The sequence below is a fragment of the Epinephelus moara genome, chromosome 7 (genome assembly GCF_006386435.1).
Source record: "Epinephelus moara isolate mb chromosome 7, YSFRI_EMoa_1.0, whole genome shotgun sequence".
NCBI classification, from domain to species: Eukaryota; Metazoa; Chordata; class Actinopteri; order Perciformes; family Serranidae; genus Epinephelus; species Epinephelus moara.
In genome coordinates, this window is record NC_065512.1 from 2,518,674 (window position 1) to 2,535,323 (window position 16,650).

The following is a 16,650-nucleotide window of genomic DNA, read 5'->3' on the forward strand; positions in this document are numbered from 1 at the left end:
AAATCACAAAAATAAGATTCAGAGCGAAGTTTTGCTCAAGTGTGACCAAAAAAGTATAAATGTTCTCAAAGAAGTTCCTCAGCCTGCAAGGTGAAAAAAGAAGTCGGTGGTGACACCATTGTTCTGCAGGATTTCTAGCGTAGTGAAGTCGTCTCTCACTAATGAGACATTGACTCTCTCCTGCTTTCACCTGCTTTATTCACTAAAGCATGGACGAGTGATTCCAGCTTTCATTACTTGAGTTACAGTCTTCAATGTGTAATGTTATTTTTCTGTCATTTGTCAGATAAACAGTCCAAACGTAATTTTATAACTGCTCCTAAAAGTAATGGACCGCCTCTAAGTCTGGAATAAAGTGTTGATATGATATGTATCTCTTTCTCTTTCCCCTTCAATCATGATGGGGTACAAACTGGACCGTTCATGAATTCAGAGCGCTGTCGGACTGTACCGTCGTTATTCAGAGCACCACACTCTCAGAGCAGCAGACAGCGCTCTTATTCTAGTGTAGAGCGTCAGATTGGATTTACAAACACACCCTCTGTCTCCCTCCCTCTACAAATAAAAACATTTCTGATGGTAATACATTTGGTAGAGAGCACATAATGACATCATAGAGTCAGGTTTTTGTTGATTTAGCATATTTTCGACCCACAAAAAAATCATAAAACTCCCACTCTACTTTTAGATACAAGAAAATAAATTAAGTCTGAATAATAATGATGCTAAATGATGTTTTTCACGACCAATAAAATATGGGGGAGTGTGTGCAAATGTGTGTAAACTATGTAACAATTTAGTGGTGTATAATATAATGATTTATAATTAATATTGTACAAGTGCGTGAGTCAAAACAAGAATCACAGAAGAAACGATTTTACAAATGTTGCCCTCTTTGATGGGTAGTTTATTGTTTTAGACCAGCTGCAGTGCACTTAGCACCTCTTACTACTCAGTCATTTTAACGCTCATGTTTTTATTTTTTATCATTTTTATTTAACCCTTTTTCAACCAGGTAAATCCTGTTGAGATCAATGATCTCTTTTTCAAGGGAGACCTGGCCGAGACAGCAGCGTACATAAAAGTCACAAACTGAGCATCAGATCTGCAGTCCACACAGTTAAAGTCTTGGCAGCCATTTTATTGTCTTTCTACGGCTCCTTGTATGTCCTCACAGTCGAAGAACGAGGTCACACATCAATCAAAACACATTCACAAAGGAGATTAAAAATTCAACATCTTTAATAAACAAAGTGTTTGATATTTACAGCAAGGCTTCGCTCAATGGCTAAAATTCGGTGACCCTCCTGAAGGAGCCGACGATGGCGCAGGTGGCGCACCAGTCACGGTACCTCCTGTACTCTCCGGGTCTCAGGAAGTACTGTCTGCCTCGGTAGTTGGGGTACTCGTAGAAGATCCAGAAGCCATTCATAACATTACTGGAGTAGACGTGGCGGTGATGGAAACGGTCAGACACACAGGGACAGTCATCCATGAACTCCATCATGTGACCGCTGAAGTCGGGCTTCTCGTAGATACGCAATCTGTAGGAGCCTCGATACTGTGGGACCAAAGGAGAAGATACGTCGTCTGTTACCACGAGCTCATCAAACTTGAGAAGTGTTTACTGACTTACTGAGTCTTTACTGATTAGAAACTTCAAAGCCAAATTCAAAGTGAATCATTTCTTCGGCGGTCTTTCATCGTCTTCTTTGTCACTTACCAGCGGAATCATCCTGCACGAGCGGATACAGCTACTGAAGCCCATCCACCTCTGGTAGTCGGAATACTCCCCCCTCCTCATGAAGTACTGGTGGCCCATGAAGTTGGGTCGCTCATAGATCATGAAGCAGCCGCTCTCCACCCTGATGGAGTTACAGCGGCTGAAGTACGAGTGAAGGTCCGTGCAGTCATTGCTGCACTCATAGCTCCGACCCTGGAAGTTCTTGTCCTCGTAAAAGATAATCTGGTGGAGGGTGAGAGGAAACAGAATTCAGCACAACATAAAACAAACTGGGAGCAGATTAAAAAAGCTGTGTGGCAACTTTCATTGAATGTGAGCAGAGAGGAAAAACAGTACTTACCTTGCCCATGGTCTCCGTTGGAGAGATTCCCCATGTTTTCAGGGCTTTTTATACTACCTCCTCACAAACAAAGTATTGTTATTCAAATTCTAGCATAGTTATAATTGCAGGCTACTGGCACATGTTTACCTTTTTGTTGGAGCACAACATTGGGTCAGAAATATGGATTTGTATTTGAAAAAAGGATAAATAATTAACTGGTTTGGTGTTTTGACACGCATGGACAAAGGAAAGGACTAGTATGGTATCCACACATCCAGCGGACAATGGCTGCAGAACAATATGGAACAGCCCTTTCGCATTAAATATGTTGCATAACAGAGCAGGAAGCCATTCAGTCTCCCTCTACCTGCTCTACCTGAGCAGATCCACTGTATGCAAATAAGTAAGTGTGTACGGAGCTGTTGGTCTGTGAGCTGCACTGGACAGAAGGATTTTATCAGGATTTGAACATTGTTAGGATGTAACCTGTATGTGTGTGTGTGTGTGGGATGCTTTTTACTTCATGTACTAACACCACATTTACCTCCAGCTTCAGGTGTAGTACAGCGTGTTTCCTCAACTGGCAGTTTTGACTTAATGGACTACAATTCCCCTGATGTATCACAGCCATGTTTGACTCTTTGAAGGCTTCCCCAAAAAATATTACAAGGCAAAAGGAGTATGTGGTCTTGAGTTTTGGTTGTGTGTATTGTTTGTGTTTATATACATCTATAATGGAAGATATTCTCCATCATGGTGTCACAGAAAATATTGGTGGTATGGTGCCACACGAGTAAAAACAGAATACATTTATATATGAACAAAGACAGATATCACAACCTTGATATCTGAGGTTCATCTGTGTATTCATTTAATTTATAACTTCAGACTATAGACGTTAAATGTATGGACACACACCTGTATTAGTTATAAAAATCTTATGTTGAAATGTTGTTAGGGTTGTCACTGATGTTTGATATTAATGCAACATATTATTTAGTTAGAAAATAAATAATTGTGATTATTAATTTTCATTATGAAAGTGACATACAGAGAAAACTTTTATGTACAGAGAGAAAAGAAAATGTAGAAATTTGTATGATTGCTTTAAAAAAAAGTTTTTGGACTGTTAAGGATCTTTTTTAAATATATATATATATATTTAATATTAGGTCTTTTTTAAATTATTAAGACAACTTGTAACTTTAAGATTCACTCTGACATTTTTGTCAAAATTGAGTTATTCATACATTAACGTAACATAATGTTACATTACAACATAACATAAGATTAATTTTTTAATCTTTTTATTTGGAAAACAAAAAGGTTCATATTAGTAACTTTGAAGCTCAATATCTCAAAACCGCTCAGACTGCAGAGCGGACCTGACAAATCGAGTTTCGCAAACTGTAAACAGAATATATGACAATGTATGAATATATAAGAATATGATTGTCATAATTTTATAGGTGTATTTTATGGTATATTAAAGTTTTGGTAATTACATGTCAGTCATGATATTAAATTATAATTAATCAAATATGACAATCATCATCTTGAGTTTACTCATTCATTTATTATTTGATGAAACTGTAAGAGTGGGGCTGAACATGTTTTTATGTTGTGCCTCGACAAATATCAATCAATCAATCAATCAATTTTATTTATAAAGCCCAATATCACAAATCAAATATGTGCTCATTCATTTTGTTACATGTCACTTTGAGACAGCGCCTGCATGTTTCCTGCTTCACCAGATCCATCCTGATCTTTTTCTGTTTGTCTCACACTCTGTTATTTTCTGTTGAGTCTGTCCAGACTTATTTTTAACTTTCAGTTCACACTCCGACGTCAGTTTACCGTCCCACACTCTCCAGTCTGTGTTGCTACTCTCTGATCATATGGATAAATCCTGCCCGTATAGAGACCGGCTTATCCCATCAGGGGCGAAAAGTGGGAGAGGGCAACTCATGTATTGTTTGGTATGGAAGCCTAGCATAGAGGAGATTAAACTACACTGTAGGAGCTGACCAGAAGCTGCGGTACATACATTGTTTAGCCAGACAGTAGATTAAAGTCACAGCTGTAACAAACAGCAGCAAGAAGAACTCTGCACTCTCATATTCAAGAGGTGTTTTACAAACTGTCAATAAATCTTTGTTCAGTCATGAGGCTGAGAGGTGTCAGATACACAGAATAAAATGTGAATGTTTTTCATGAAGCAGTTGACATTTATTGGTAAAACAGACAATTAAACTCAAGGAAAGATGCACTGAAGCGAACTTCAGAAGTCTGTGATTCTTCTGATGGAGCCAACTCTCGGGCTGACTCCTCCCCAGTCGCTGTATCTCCGGTACTCTCCCGGCCTCAGGTAGTACGCTCTGCCCTTGTAGTTGGGTTGGTCGTACAGCAGCCAGTGGCCGTCCATCACGTTACAGGAGTTAAATTCAGACATGCTAAGGCGGTCCTGGACGTCTGGGCAGTCTTCCATCAGCTCGTGCATCTGGCCAGACATGTCGAAGTTTTCGTAAAGTCTCATCCTGAAGGAGCCTCGGTGCTGTCACAGGAAGGAAACATCTGTTACAATGTGCAGCACAATAATAATATGTAATATGGTATTTTATTTGGTTTTAAGTGCCTAAATAATCAGGTACATCGCTATGGTTAATTTGCAAAAATAAAGCATTTAACAGTGTCTATTTTTACAGCACCGTTGAACAAAATCTCAGCCTGTCTGACCAACCTGGGGGATCATACGGCAAGATCGGACACAGTCACTCATGCCAAGCATGCGCTGGTTATCACTGTACTCCCCCCTCTTCAGGTAGTACTGGTTGCCCATGTAGTTGGGCCTCTCGTACACCATGAAGCAGCCGCTCTCCACCCTGATGGAGTTGCATCTGTTGAAGTAGGAGTGAAGGTCTGCAGAGTCGCTGCTGCACTCGTGAGAGCGCCCCTGGAAGTTTCTGTCTTCGTAAAATATGATCTGCAAAAGCAATCATTGCACAGGCGTAAAGATCGTTTCCGTGGATGTCTAGTGGTGCAGAGGTACGAAAACTTAAAATTGTGTACAGGAAATACAGGAGTGTGGAAAATGTGTGTTAAACTGTGGTTAATTTTCTTTACCTTTCCCATGGTTATGTTGGCATCAGACTGTATAAGCCCTCAATGCTGTCTCTGAGCCAGGCCACTGTGCTTTATAAAAAAAACGACAGAAAGGGCAGCTGTGTGATTGCACAGCATAAAGCATTGTCATTCAAATATATCCCGCACTGTGATGATGGATCAGGGGTGGGGGTGTGCGCGTGGGTTCGAAAAATCTGTTTATGTATAGATGACTCTTGGTGTGTGATGAGTTATTGTTCTTTCCTCCATGTTCATCACAATTTACCCCCAGAAAATGCCACTGTACAAAAGACGTGCACTGCACAGCATCAGCAAGATTAAATTGATATTTAATGAGGCCGACACATGATAATCTGTATATCTAACAACTAAAGAGATATTTGGAGATATTTTTTATTCTTTAATCGGGAACAGACATGGGTCAACATAATTCCTGAGGTAGAATAAGATGTTTATAGGATTTACATACATCTCTGACTCATCATAGATAAGATATAATCATTGCAGTTGTACAATAGCCCGAAAGTTTACAGTGTTCACAACTCATGCAAATGTCTAAAGGCCCTGCCCACAACTGAATGGACTATTAAGACTCCATTTTGCAATCACTTTATTATAATGGTGAGTGTTTGATCAACAGCAGGTCCAAAAGTGTTGTTGGTGTTCTTGATGTGTGGTTGGTGATTAGCAATAATTTTGAATCCATCCTAAAATCAGACCATTCTTATAACCATTTGTTTTTCAAGTTTTGTCCCAATCCTTGAAGAAAAATGACCAAATTTTACCCAAGAACAGTCAAACTGAGCCTCACGTACAGTATGTTGTACTTTCTATAGTCTCGTAGGTCCTTATCTGAGCATGAAGCCTTCCCAAAACCTCCATTCAGCTGTGGGATCCCCCAAAACAGTTCAATAGTCCAGGATGCGTCTGATGGAGCCGACCCTAGCGCTCCTGCCGCCCCACTCGCTAAACCTCTTGTACTCTCCGGGCCTGATCAGGTACATCCTGCCCCGGTAGTTCGGCTGCTCGTAGAAGAGCCAGTTGCCCTCGGTCACGTTGCAGGAGAAGATGTCATTTATGTGGAAGCGGTCCATGACACTGGGACAGTCTTCCATCAGGTCCATCATCTGGCCTCCAAACTCAAGGCGCTCATACAGGCGCATGTTGAATGACCCAGGTTTCTGGTTAGAACAGGAGAATGTCATCAATTAGTAAAGTGCTCAGAAACACATCCAGCCATAGTTATAAATAGATTTACACCAATCAGCCAAAACATTAAAGCCACAGACAGGTGAAATGATTAACTGCTGGGAAACCTTGGGTCATGGCATTCATGTGGATGCCACTTGATGCACCATTGGAGACCAAGTACACCCCCTCATGGCAACGGCACTCCCCGGTGGCAGTGGTACCCTCTATAGGACAATGCACCATGTCGCACCGCAAAAACTTTTCAAGTATGGCCCAAAGAACGTGACAAAGAGCTCAAGGTGTCAACGTGGCCTCCTAATTTCCCCAAATCCCGATCTGATCAAGCATCCGTGGGGTGTTCTGGTACCTCACCTCATAAGGNCGGTGGCAGTGGTACCCTCTATAGGACAATGCACCATGTCGCACCGCAAAAACTTTTCAAGTATGGCCCAAATCCCCAAATCCCGATCTGATCAAGCATCCGTGGGGTGTTCTGGTACCTCACCTCATAAGGCCAGGTCGATGTCACGTTCATCGGGTCATGTGTAACATGATGCATTGTCCTGATGGGGGGCCACTTCCATCGTGAAGTGCTGTTGCCATGAGGGGGTGTACTTGCTCTGCAGCAGTGTTTGGGTGGAGCGTATAAAGTGGCATCCACATGAATGCCAGAACCCAAAGTTTGCATTTGAAACATGATCAATGTTATTCACTTCACCTGCCACCCAGGAGGCCTTTTCATGACCTCATGTCATTGCATCCTTTTCCTCTGCAACTGTACATTGGCACCTGAATTAGCACCACCTATCAATTTTAGTTCATGGGCAACATACATCCCAATTTGAGCTCAAGTGGGCGGGACCAGTAAAACCATTGCGTTATAACATATGAACAACAACAGCTCCAAATGTTTCCCTTCCTTTAGGGTAAAGAAGTACATTCTGAAAATGTTAATCCATCTACAAAACAGATTAACAGCCTGGTATGTCTTAAGAAAAATAAGTGCAATTTTAACAAAATGTTTGGCGCATTCAGTCAGTTCACTGCTCACTGTCATTACATGTACAGTTTTCCATACATTTCCACTCTTGTGTTAGCCTGGAAATCCAGACCCAAATCTAGAAAGATTTAGGGTCTGGCCATGAGTAATGAAAATGGCCCAACTCGAGGGGCGGCACCAAGCATGCATTTGTAGATATCACTGCACGCAATTGGATAACACTACGGCCAATCAGAACAATACACAGGGTGACGTATACACTTAGCTACCAGCGGAGCTAACTGGTAGATTAGACTCTTGCCGTATCCGGTCGGCAAAACAGCAAAAACATCCTTCTTGCAAAGGAAAGACTCGAGCACCGTCTTCTGTTCCTCTTTTAGAGAAAAAGCCAAATCTAACTCGTTCATTATAGCGGCCAAAGCCGTTTCAAACAACTGGTGTTCATCCGTAGCCATCTTGCAATGTTTACTGACTGATTCCGGACTTCGTCGTCGCAGCGCTGTCGTCATCTGTTTAGCTCGCCTCTGGCCCGCCTATATCAGATACACCGATGTGATTGGTGCAGCTCGGCTTCAACGGCATGGGTAATGAGCATCATTACTGATTGCCAGAGTGACTCGCTGAGCAAATTCAAATTGTGCTCTCGCGAGAACTCTGGATTTCCAGGGTACACTTGTGTAGTAACGCTGGCATCATCACACCAAACTGAAGTAAAAGCTATCGAGGACGCACATTTTTCCCCTTTGTTTCCCCCGTTTTCCCCTGCCTTTTAAACCATTTGCAGAAGTTTGGCAGTGCCTCAGACCTGTCTCCACTGCACTAGAGAAAGGTCTGGAATCACTGATTATCTTTTTGCTACATGGGGAAAAAACGCTTCAGCTTGTTTGTGTTTCTTTAAACCAATCACAGTCATCTTGGGCGGTACTAAGCCCAGGAGGCAGCAACAGTGCCCTTGCAAAATAGTGTCAGGGTGAACTTGTTTTGGTGGAACATTTAAATGTGGGGAGGTGACCACTGTCAATAAATGGCTCCAAAAAATAAAATGATACAAAATAACATAAACAGTTGTTTGTCACTATGTGATTAAACTTTTACTGATAAAGGAATCAAACATAATTTGATAATCGGTGCCCTAGATGTAAAGTCTGCCTATGCTTTAGCTCTGGAGGAGCCCACTGGATGCATTAAAACCATAGGCGATTTGCTGGCTGTGTTAGGCTCCAGCAGAACATTATGACAGTGATACCACAGAAGCTGGTGTGAAGTGGAACAGATCGGTGCATTTGTGAAGTCAATGTCGCTGGTGCATGCCGTTGCCACAGATAAAAGATGTGGCAAATCAACTCCAACTGGCCGTGTCAGAAAACCGATCAACATCAGGCATGAGAGTCCTGCCAGATGGATAGTGATGGTGCCCCTCAAGGGAGCTACATCATTGACTCCCACCGAAGGACTGTTCCATTGTCAAGGATACTCTGAATCCTACTGAGGTCCTTCCTTCAGAGAATTTTCAAGGTTGCATGTGTGCATCCTCAGCAAGCATTAAGTACCCATAATTCTTTGTGCACGATTTACAAGAATTGAAGGTGGGGCCTCTTCATTGACACACACCTGGGCACCTGCTAGACGGTTCCAGTATGTGCTCTACGAGTGCTAGGAAGTAGTCTTGCCTAGCCTCTGTAGGACCTGACTCAAGGGACCCGTCCTATGGGTTTTCCAAGGTGTGATCACAAGTTGTTTTATTTGTTGTAGATCTTTACAAGAAGTAAAGAAGAGAACAAAGCAGGCCTGCCTCACTGCTCAATTGACACTTCTTCAAAACTTGCCATTTTCAGCATGTAGGTCGGGGGGGGGGGGGGGGTCCTGTTTTCTGTGGCATGTAAGTAAGTAAGCCACCCAATGGTAGGCTCATAGCCACAGTCTACATGAGTCAGACTAGCAGTGCCTTAAAGGGAAATTTCGGTTTATTTCAACCTGTCTCCTGTCGTCCTAAATTTGTTTCAAGTGACTAGTGACATAAAAATAATAGTTAGCATGTTAGCCGTTAGCCTAGATACAGCCGGGGCGCATAGTAGCGTCAGACCTGTTAAAACGTAAGTGAACGGGCAACCTTCAAGTGCAAAGTTAGTCCACTAAACAAGCTTTTTTTCCACAAAGACCGCCTCATATCGTTAGGATAAATGTCAGAGAACATATAGAAAACGACATGTAAACGTGTTGTCTTACCTTACCGGTGTGCTGCCATGTTTGTTTACCATTTAGCTCTGCTTTCCAAAGCGCGGCCGAAATATCGCGAGAACAAGCAGCGATCTCATACCGTGCCTGAAATCTCGCGAGAACAAGCAGCAACAGCTGGAAGGCAGAACCGGACAGTAGCCTGAAAAGTTCATTCATTTATTTTATGAAAGATTTATAGAATAATGGCTGACTTTTTGCCAGACTTCGACTTTGTGGAGGAGGAATTTGATTTTGCAGAGTTTGATGGCCGCCCTTATTTATTTGAGCCAGAATACACTGACGAAGAGCTTCGTGAAATTGAAGAACGGAGGAGGAGAGAGAGAGAGGCGCAACAGGTAGAGGACGAGAGAGGAGGAATGGCTGCTGCAAGGCTGCGTAGCTCTGGAGATTGGTGGTGTACCTGTGAATGCTGTGCCCCAGTGCCCACAGAAGAGGAATGCCTCTGTTGCAAGGAATGGGACCGGTTGCAGCCTTATTTTCAAGGTCTGGATGTGACTGAGGACGAGACACCTCCACCTGGAGTAGTATCCAGCTGGGCTTTATCTAGATATCACGAAATTTCAGGCACGCTATGAGATCGCTGCTTGTTCTCACAATATACTAGTGACATATTTTTATGTCACTAGTCACTTGAAACAAATTNCTTATTTTCAAGGTCTGGATGTGACCGAGGACGAGACACCTCCACCTGGAGTAGTATCCAGCTGGGCTTTATCTAGAGCTCACGAAATTTTAGGCACGCTATGAGATCACTGCTTGTTCTCACAATATACTAGTGATATACTAGTGACATATTTTTATGTCACTAGTCACTTGAAACAAATTTAGGACGATAGGAGACAGGTTGAAATAAGCTGTTCTTAGGAACTGTTTGTACGTTTTCCTATGAAAAATAAAGCACCCAATTTCGTACACATCCCATGCAATCATGAGCCAGTAAATCGTGCATAACCCACGTCTTTTGGAAGGTTGCTATCATGTGACCAATGCAGGCACGGGAGTAAACAAGGAAGCGGTCCCGAGCAATCTTATAAGGAGGCAGGTTGAAGTGGTGGATGGGTCACAAAACACAGGACTCTCCCCAGAAGATGAGCATTCGGAACCAGGTGAGCTTTGAGTGAACTTTAAGTCACTTTAAGGTACGCCCTCACCACGTTTCTGTTGCTAAACCTAACCACAGTAACTTTACTTGCCAAACCTAACCTCCGCAACCAGTGGCGTGAGTTAGTTACGACGGCCCCCAGTGCACGCTAGTTAGTAGTTATAAGACACACACACACACACACACACACCACTGGCAACTGTCTATGAAAATGCCAAAGGATCTTTATTTGTCTATTTTTTTCAGAGAACTGTATTCTGGTGGAAGAGCCTCAGATTCTGAAGCCTGGCACCTCTTGGCCTTCACAAGTGTGTCATCTGGGCTGGATTGGACCCGTTGGTGGGCCGATTCTGGCCCATAGACCGTATGTTTGACACCCCAGACCTAATGAAGCTCTAGCAAAACTTCACTCAGGAAGACAAAACATTTCATACTCAGGCTGTAAGTTTTCTTCTCTCTTCCTACCATTCACTCCTTGCTCTCTAGCTGTCATTGTCTGTCAGCTGTTTTTCAGCTGATGACTCAATCAGCCAATAGCACAGCGACACACCTTCTCTGTCAGCCTATCATCTTACTGCTCCTCATTTTAAATATGGTTCTTCAGCCATGTGTGCCGTCCACCTCCTCATCACCACCTAGTCTTTACGGATTCATCAGCCTCATCCGCCTCAGCAGCCACCAGCCTCAGAGTCATCAGCCACCTCCACCAGTGTCTGGACTCCACAGAGGGATTTATCCTGCTGCTGCTCAGATGTCCCTCGATTACAAAATATCTCGCCCTGGTGTCCGAGCGCCACAGACTTCTGTTAAGTCTTAATCAGCACAAATCATCTGTTAATCTGTTCACTCATATTCTGCATTAAATATTATCTTTACTTCACTCTTCTGTCTCTCCTGATTGAACTGTATATCTTACTGAGCAAACTCCTTATATTCACATCACAGTCAGGGGTGGAAACTATCATAAACTGACATTTCCTTTGGTCAGTTTTCTGAAAATTCAGTTAAAATTTGTGCTTCATTTAGATGGACACCTGGTTAATGTAAGGATGAATTGTTCTGGTGCATCAAATCAAGTGTAGCAACATCATCAGACAATGAAAACCACGGACGTTATCCCCCTCCAAGTAATTAATAAAGCTTTATCTTATTTTATCTCATCTTATATTTAATAGAATTATACGGCTCAATATATGATGCAACAAATGTTAAGTGCTGGTGTACATGTTCCCAAAAAACAGGAGCTCACCATGGCGATGAGGCGACAGGAGCAGACCGAGTCGTTGGCACCCATCCAGTGATAAAAGTCAGGATAGTCTCCTCTCCTCAGGTAGTACTGGTTCCCAGTGTAGTTGGGTTTCTCGTAGATCATGAAGCAGCCGCCCTCCACCTTGATGGAGTTGCAGCGTTTGATGAGACACATCAGGTCTGCACAGTCACTGCTGCACTCAAAATGGCGCCCAGAGAAGTTTTTGTCCTCATAGAAGATAATCTAGACACAAATAATGCACTGGTTTTAATTTTTGTTGCTGATCATGCTGCAAAATCTGATAAACATAAAGAAATATGTAGTAAAATTTGCATTACTGACAATTTTCTGTGTATTTTAATGTTTTCAATCTACATTTTCCTCCTTTAGTTTGAAAAAATAACCAGTAATGAAGCTCAAGAGTTCAAAATAAAAGCCTGGAGGCCTGTTTGCACTCTGTGTACTTCACAATAAGAGCATGTCTTCCATCCCGTATCCACATGAACATGTCCTGCCATCCCTTCCCTGCCCTCCTGAGAGCTGTCATGTTTACCTTCCCCATGTTGGCCCGATTGCCTGCCATGTGCCTTGCCCTGTGTGATCCATCCAGCTTTTTGAAGACTCCCACCTGTCACATATATAGTGAATGTGAAATGCAGACTCTGCACGTGTCATTCATATTGTAATAGCCAGGAATCTTTGGCGTTTGTGCCGCAGTGTTGCCCTGAAGAGATGTTTAGGAGTTGTATTTGTACAGGTGAGAGCTGACAGGTTGTTTGGGGTCGGTGTGGTGTTGTGGCAGGAGGGTTTTGTAATGAAACGGTCCTGAGCTCTTTGTCGTCACTGAATGGGTGGTATGTGTTTTGTACCACACCCGAAATTAGACACACTTTTATTTTGTAGTTTATGCTTTCATCAGAGTTGCTCATGGGCGGATGAGTTCTGGCATCAGTGACGTTCTTGGCATGATGTTTTTTCCTGTTGCCTCTTCAGTTTTGAGCAGAGACTTAAATCATCTTTACTATGAGAACAAAATATTTCCAAAGTTCTGTTAACGTCATATTAAACCACTTTTTCCTCTGTCTGAATTCCGTTTTAGGATTTAGGCTAAAATGTATTATTCCCAGATAACAATATTATATAGCTCTTATATATTTGTTGATGATGTCTTTAACAGTGACCACACCTATAACATATCATCTGTAGGTGTGTTATAAGATATGGTTTTAAAAAGAACTGAAATTCTCTCATTACTTTAATGAGACTATTTGTCTCTTTAATGTCCACAGCATGTGAGATTGATCTTGTGTCATCTAAATCCCAACTCTACCACTGCCCTCTGGTGGAGAAGTTCATTTCTGTGCAAATAAAGGAACACACACAGTAACTTCATTGTGCTTAAACAATAAATACAACTGCTCTGAAACCTCTAAACTGAAGAAAAGATATCCTTGTATACATTTGCAAATCTTCAAAACAACAACGTAAATATTTTCTAGACCTGGGGAGAAATTAATGGAACACTTTACCTACAATATGACCATTTGTAAATCAGTTTGCTGTGTTATCTTAAATTCATAAGAAAATTTTGGTTCTCTCTCATGCCTCCACGGAAATCAGCAGACATATTAAGTTACAACACTATTTTAAAACATCCGTTTACAAGCTCTCGAACAACTCGTCCAGTATAATCCAAGTCCTATTTATCCAGTCGTGTGATCAGTTCTTCCCAAACATGCATTTTCACTAAAATAAATCATAAATGTAGTATTGCAGTCTGGCTTTGAAGAGAGCACAATGAAGTTTCACTTTCAGTTAAGTGTTAAATTCTAAGGCTTTAGCAAAAATGTTAACGTGTTTGGGAAGTGGAATTGAATTCACTGCACAGCTGTGTGAGTTTGTAAACACATGTTTTGATATAGTTGGTCCCTGATCGATCAGTAAATCAATATGCTCCATTTTCCGTGGAGGCGTGCGAGAATATAGCAGCTGTTCTGGAGCTTTCAATCATGTCATATGATCTTCGTCAACACCTGGAGTTTTTCCAGTTGTCAGAGGAAATTTTGCGTTAAAATTTCCATTTTTTCGGATCACTTGAAGGACTTCTCAAAGTTCACTCTCGACCTTCCATGACAACTGGGCAAACTCTATCTGCTGTTGAAAACCAAAACGGCTGCTAACTGGAGCTTGTAGTGAGACTGTCTAAAGACAAGTTTCCGTTTTATAATTAATTTTACTCTTTTAAAGGTCCAGTGTGGAGGATTTAGGGGGGTATATTGGCAGATATTAAATGTAATAACTATGTTTTCTTTAGTGTATAATCACCTGAAAATAAGAAGCACTGTGTTTTTGTTACCCCAGAATGAGCTGTTATATATATGATATACAGAGAGCAGGTCCTCGTCCATGGAGATCGCCATGTTGCTACAGCAGCCCAGAGCCGACAAAGCAAACACTGACTCTGGATAGGGGCATTTTGTTTATGCATTGGCAGCCATAGTTAGCAGCACCTCCATGACAAGTGGTGTCGGCAAAACACTTTTTTTTGTAACGGGAAATTCCTTATTCTGTGTTCACCTGGTCCCTTGAGCTCCCAGTTAAAATCTCCTGAACATCTGGATCTTAAGTTATCACAGATGAGCAAAATTCAGATTGAGTGGTTTTACTGGTTTAAACCACTGGGTCTGTTTGTTTTGGAGAGGAGGAGACCTCTGTAGATGATTCAGCTCCCTGTAAAAACCTCCTGACCACTGAACACTGAAGGAATTCTAACCTTGAGTTCACACGTGGCGCACAGAAGTTTCAGCTGGTTGCAATCTGCAGTCGTCCCCACTAGATGCCACTAAATCCTCCACACTGTAACTTTAATTATATTTTCTATGTGTCAGTGAAAACAGAGCGGCAGGCAGACAGATCTTCCTTCCGCTCTACAATAGATAACGCTTGAGTCTGGGTGTGGTAAGTGTCAGCGCTCGCAGGATTTTATTCAAGCCTCTCATGAGAGTCAGGACGTCGGGCCATGACCCCGTCACATCCTCATGAGAAAACATGCCCTCCAAACGCAGAGAGCAAGAACAAAACTGAATACAACTGAGCACTGACGCCATTTTATTCAGCGTGTGAAACAAGGCAAAGAGCAGACATTTGACAAGAACCGTTTCTCCGTCTTTAGAGATCCATGAGCCGCCTGATGGAGCCGATCCTGGAGTTGTTGCCGCTCCACTCGTTGTAGCTCTTGTACTGGCCGGGCCTCAGGTAGTAGTGGCGCCCCCTGTAGTTGGGCTGCTCGTACACCAGCCAGTGTCCGTCCATCACGTTGCAGGAGTTGAAGTTGGACATGCGGAAACGGTCCATGAGGTTGGGGCAGTTGTCGGTCAGCTCCATCATCTCACCGCCCATGTCGAAATGCTCGTACAGCCTCATCTTGAAGCTGCCGCTGTGCTGCAGAGGGCAGAGGGGTCAAAGGTCACAACTCAGCACAAGTCAAATGTTCTTTCTCACACATCACAAAGTCTAAATCTTAAACCCAATATGATTATAATATGATACACATAATGCATTCTCGGAACCCATCGGCTGTATCGCCGTCTGACTTCCAGCAGACGGCGATACAGCCTCTGGGGGCAGACCCCCGATTTTTTGCCATTCCAGTTCGATTTGGGCGGAGGAGGCGAATTTCCGTTTATATATAAGTAAATATGCTGAACCATTGCGATGGATTCAGAGTTTGTAGTGATGCCAATTATGTTCCGCCTCGTTAGTTCACCGCACGGACCATTTAACCTGGCAACAACTGCAGCTGGCTCAAACGTGATTGGTCAATATCACGCAGACTACAAACAGCCTACAACCGGAAACCAGAGCTCTTCCGCTCTTCTTCTGGAGGCAAGATCTCCAGGGTTTGCCTACAGACTCTACATTTACTGAATGAAGAGTCTGTATCTAGAGACTACACATAATACAACTATAATTATGCTTTAAGGAATATTTCACCCACCAACTCAATTTATCACCTCGTCTTACACTGAATATATATGTGAACAAAACGTTGTTTTTCTCGTACGCCTCCACAGTGAATGGAGAATACAATAACTGAGAAAATTCATGTTGAATTTAAGTCATTGGGGTCCACATTTAACAACAACAAAACTATCAAAACATCTATTAGCAAACTCTCACAACTCATGCAGTATGATCCAGGTCTCATTTATCCAGTAGTGTGCTCAATCCTTCCCAAACAGGCAGCGTGTAAAACTCCCTGCTGGACGATGAGTGACGTCACTGGACGGCCTCTCATTCTGCCTCAGAGACTTTGTGCACATGCTCAGTCAGTTACAGAGTTTACTGTGTGAATAGTTAAGTCCCCTCACTTGGCTGATCTGTTCTTCAGTCCTTGTTGTCTATATCCTTTGTTACAGCAGTGTGACAATGTGTCTAAAGCCCTTTTTAAACAGGAGTTGTGCAAATTTACAGGAAAGCCCAATGAGTCTTTTTTCAGCATTGGCAGTATAAAAACAAAATCGGGGAGTGCAGCAAAATGCCGCCTACCTACTTTTGTTCATACAGAATGCGCCTTTTTCGGGGCAATGGGGGGCGTGAGCAAGTAACAAAACGTGTAGCTCAGCGTGTGACGTAAACAGTGACGTGGGAGGGAAGCCGCGGCTGGTCAGTCCTTCGG

At 42.5% G+C, this 16,650-nt stretch overlaps 4 protein-coding genes across 4 annotated transcripts in view; all 4 read right to left on the bottom strand.

Annotated features, from left to right (window-relative positions):
- Positions 1-1,224: 1,224 nt before the first annotated feature.
- On the bottom strand, positions 1,225-2,225 carry LOC126393609 (gamma-crystallin M2-like). Its single transcript, XM_050049844.1, has 3 exons — positions 2,085-2,225; positions 1,724-1,966; positions 1,225-1,561 (listed from the first exon to the last, which is right to left on the bottom strand). The coding sequence occupies exons 1-3, from the start codon at positions 2,091-2,093 to the stop codon at positions 1,289-1,291; spliced, it is 525 nt and encodes a 174-aa protein (XP_049905801.1). The 5' UTR covers positions 2,094-2,225; the 3' UTR covers positions 1,225-1,288.
- Positions 2,226-3,884: 1,659 nt separating this feature from the next.
- Positions 3,885-5,423, bottom strand: LOC126393105 (gamma-crystallin M2-like). Its single transcript, XM_050048974.1, has 3 exons — positions 5,193-5,423; positions 4,810-5,052; positions 3,885-4,623 (listed from the first exon to the last, which is right to left on the bottom strand). Exons 1-3 carry the CDS (start codon positions 5,199-5,201, stop codon positions 4,351-4,353), a joined length of 525 nt encoding a protein of 174 aa, XP_049904931.1. The 5' UTR covers positions 5,202-5,423; the 3' UTR covers positions 3,885-4,350.
- Positions 5,424-5,569: 146 nt separating this feature from the next.
- LOC126393103 (gamma-crystallin M2-like) lies at positions 5,570-12,760 on the bottom strand. Its single transcript, XM_050048972.1, has 3 exons — positions 12,526-12,760; positions 11,973-12,215; positions 5,570-6,373 (listed from the first exon to the last, which is right to left on the bottom strand). The coding sequence occupies exons 1-3, from the start codon at positions 12,553-12,555 to the stop codon at positions 6,101-6,103; spliced, it is 546 nt and encodes a 181-aa protein (XP_049904929.1). The 5' UTR covers positions 12,556-12,760; the 3' UTR covers positions 5,570-6,100.
- A 2,307-nt stretch (positions 12,761-15,067) lies between these two features.
- crygm7 (crystallin, gamma M7) overlaps positions 15,068-16,650 on the bottom strand; it is a 3,717-nt gene continuing 2,134 nt past the window's right edge. The window contains exon 3 of the mRNA XM_050048973.1: positions 15,068-15,413. Within this exon, the coding sequence (XP_049904930.1) occupies positions 15,141-15,413 (273 nt within the window). The 3' untranslated portion in view covers positions 15,068-15,140. The remainder of the gene's footprint in view (positions 15,414-16,650) is intronic.

Bases quoted from the DNA above. Each gene is read 5' to 3' on its own strand.
- LOC126393609 (XM_050049844.1), bottom strand. The intron at 1,562-1,723 runs GTAAGTGACAAA...TTGGTCCCACAG, and splicing joins CGTGCAGGATGATTCCGCTG to TATCGAGGCTCCTACAGATT.
- LOC126393105 (XM_050048974.1), bottom strand. The intron at 4,624-4,809 runs GTTGGTCAGACA...TTCCTGTGACAG, and splicing joins CTTGCCGTATGATCCCCCAG to CACCGAGGCTCCTTCAGGAT.
- LOC126393103 (XM_050048972.1), bottom strand. From the start codon at position 12,555: ATGGCAGGCAATCGGGCCAACATGGGGAAG. The intron at 12,216-12,525 runs GTAAACATGACA...ATTTGTGTCTAG, and splicing joins ATCGGGCCAACATGGGGAAG to ATTATCTTCTATGAGGACAA. The intron at 6,374-11,972 runs GTGAGCTCCTGT...TGTTCTAACCAG, and splicing joins CCTGTCGCCTCATCGCCATG to AAACCTGGGTCATTCAACAT.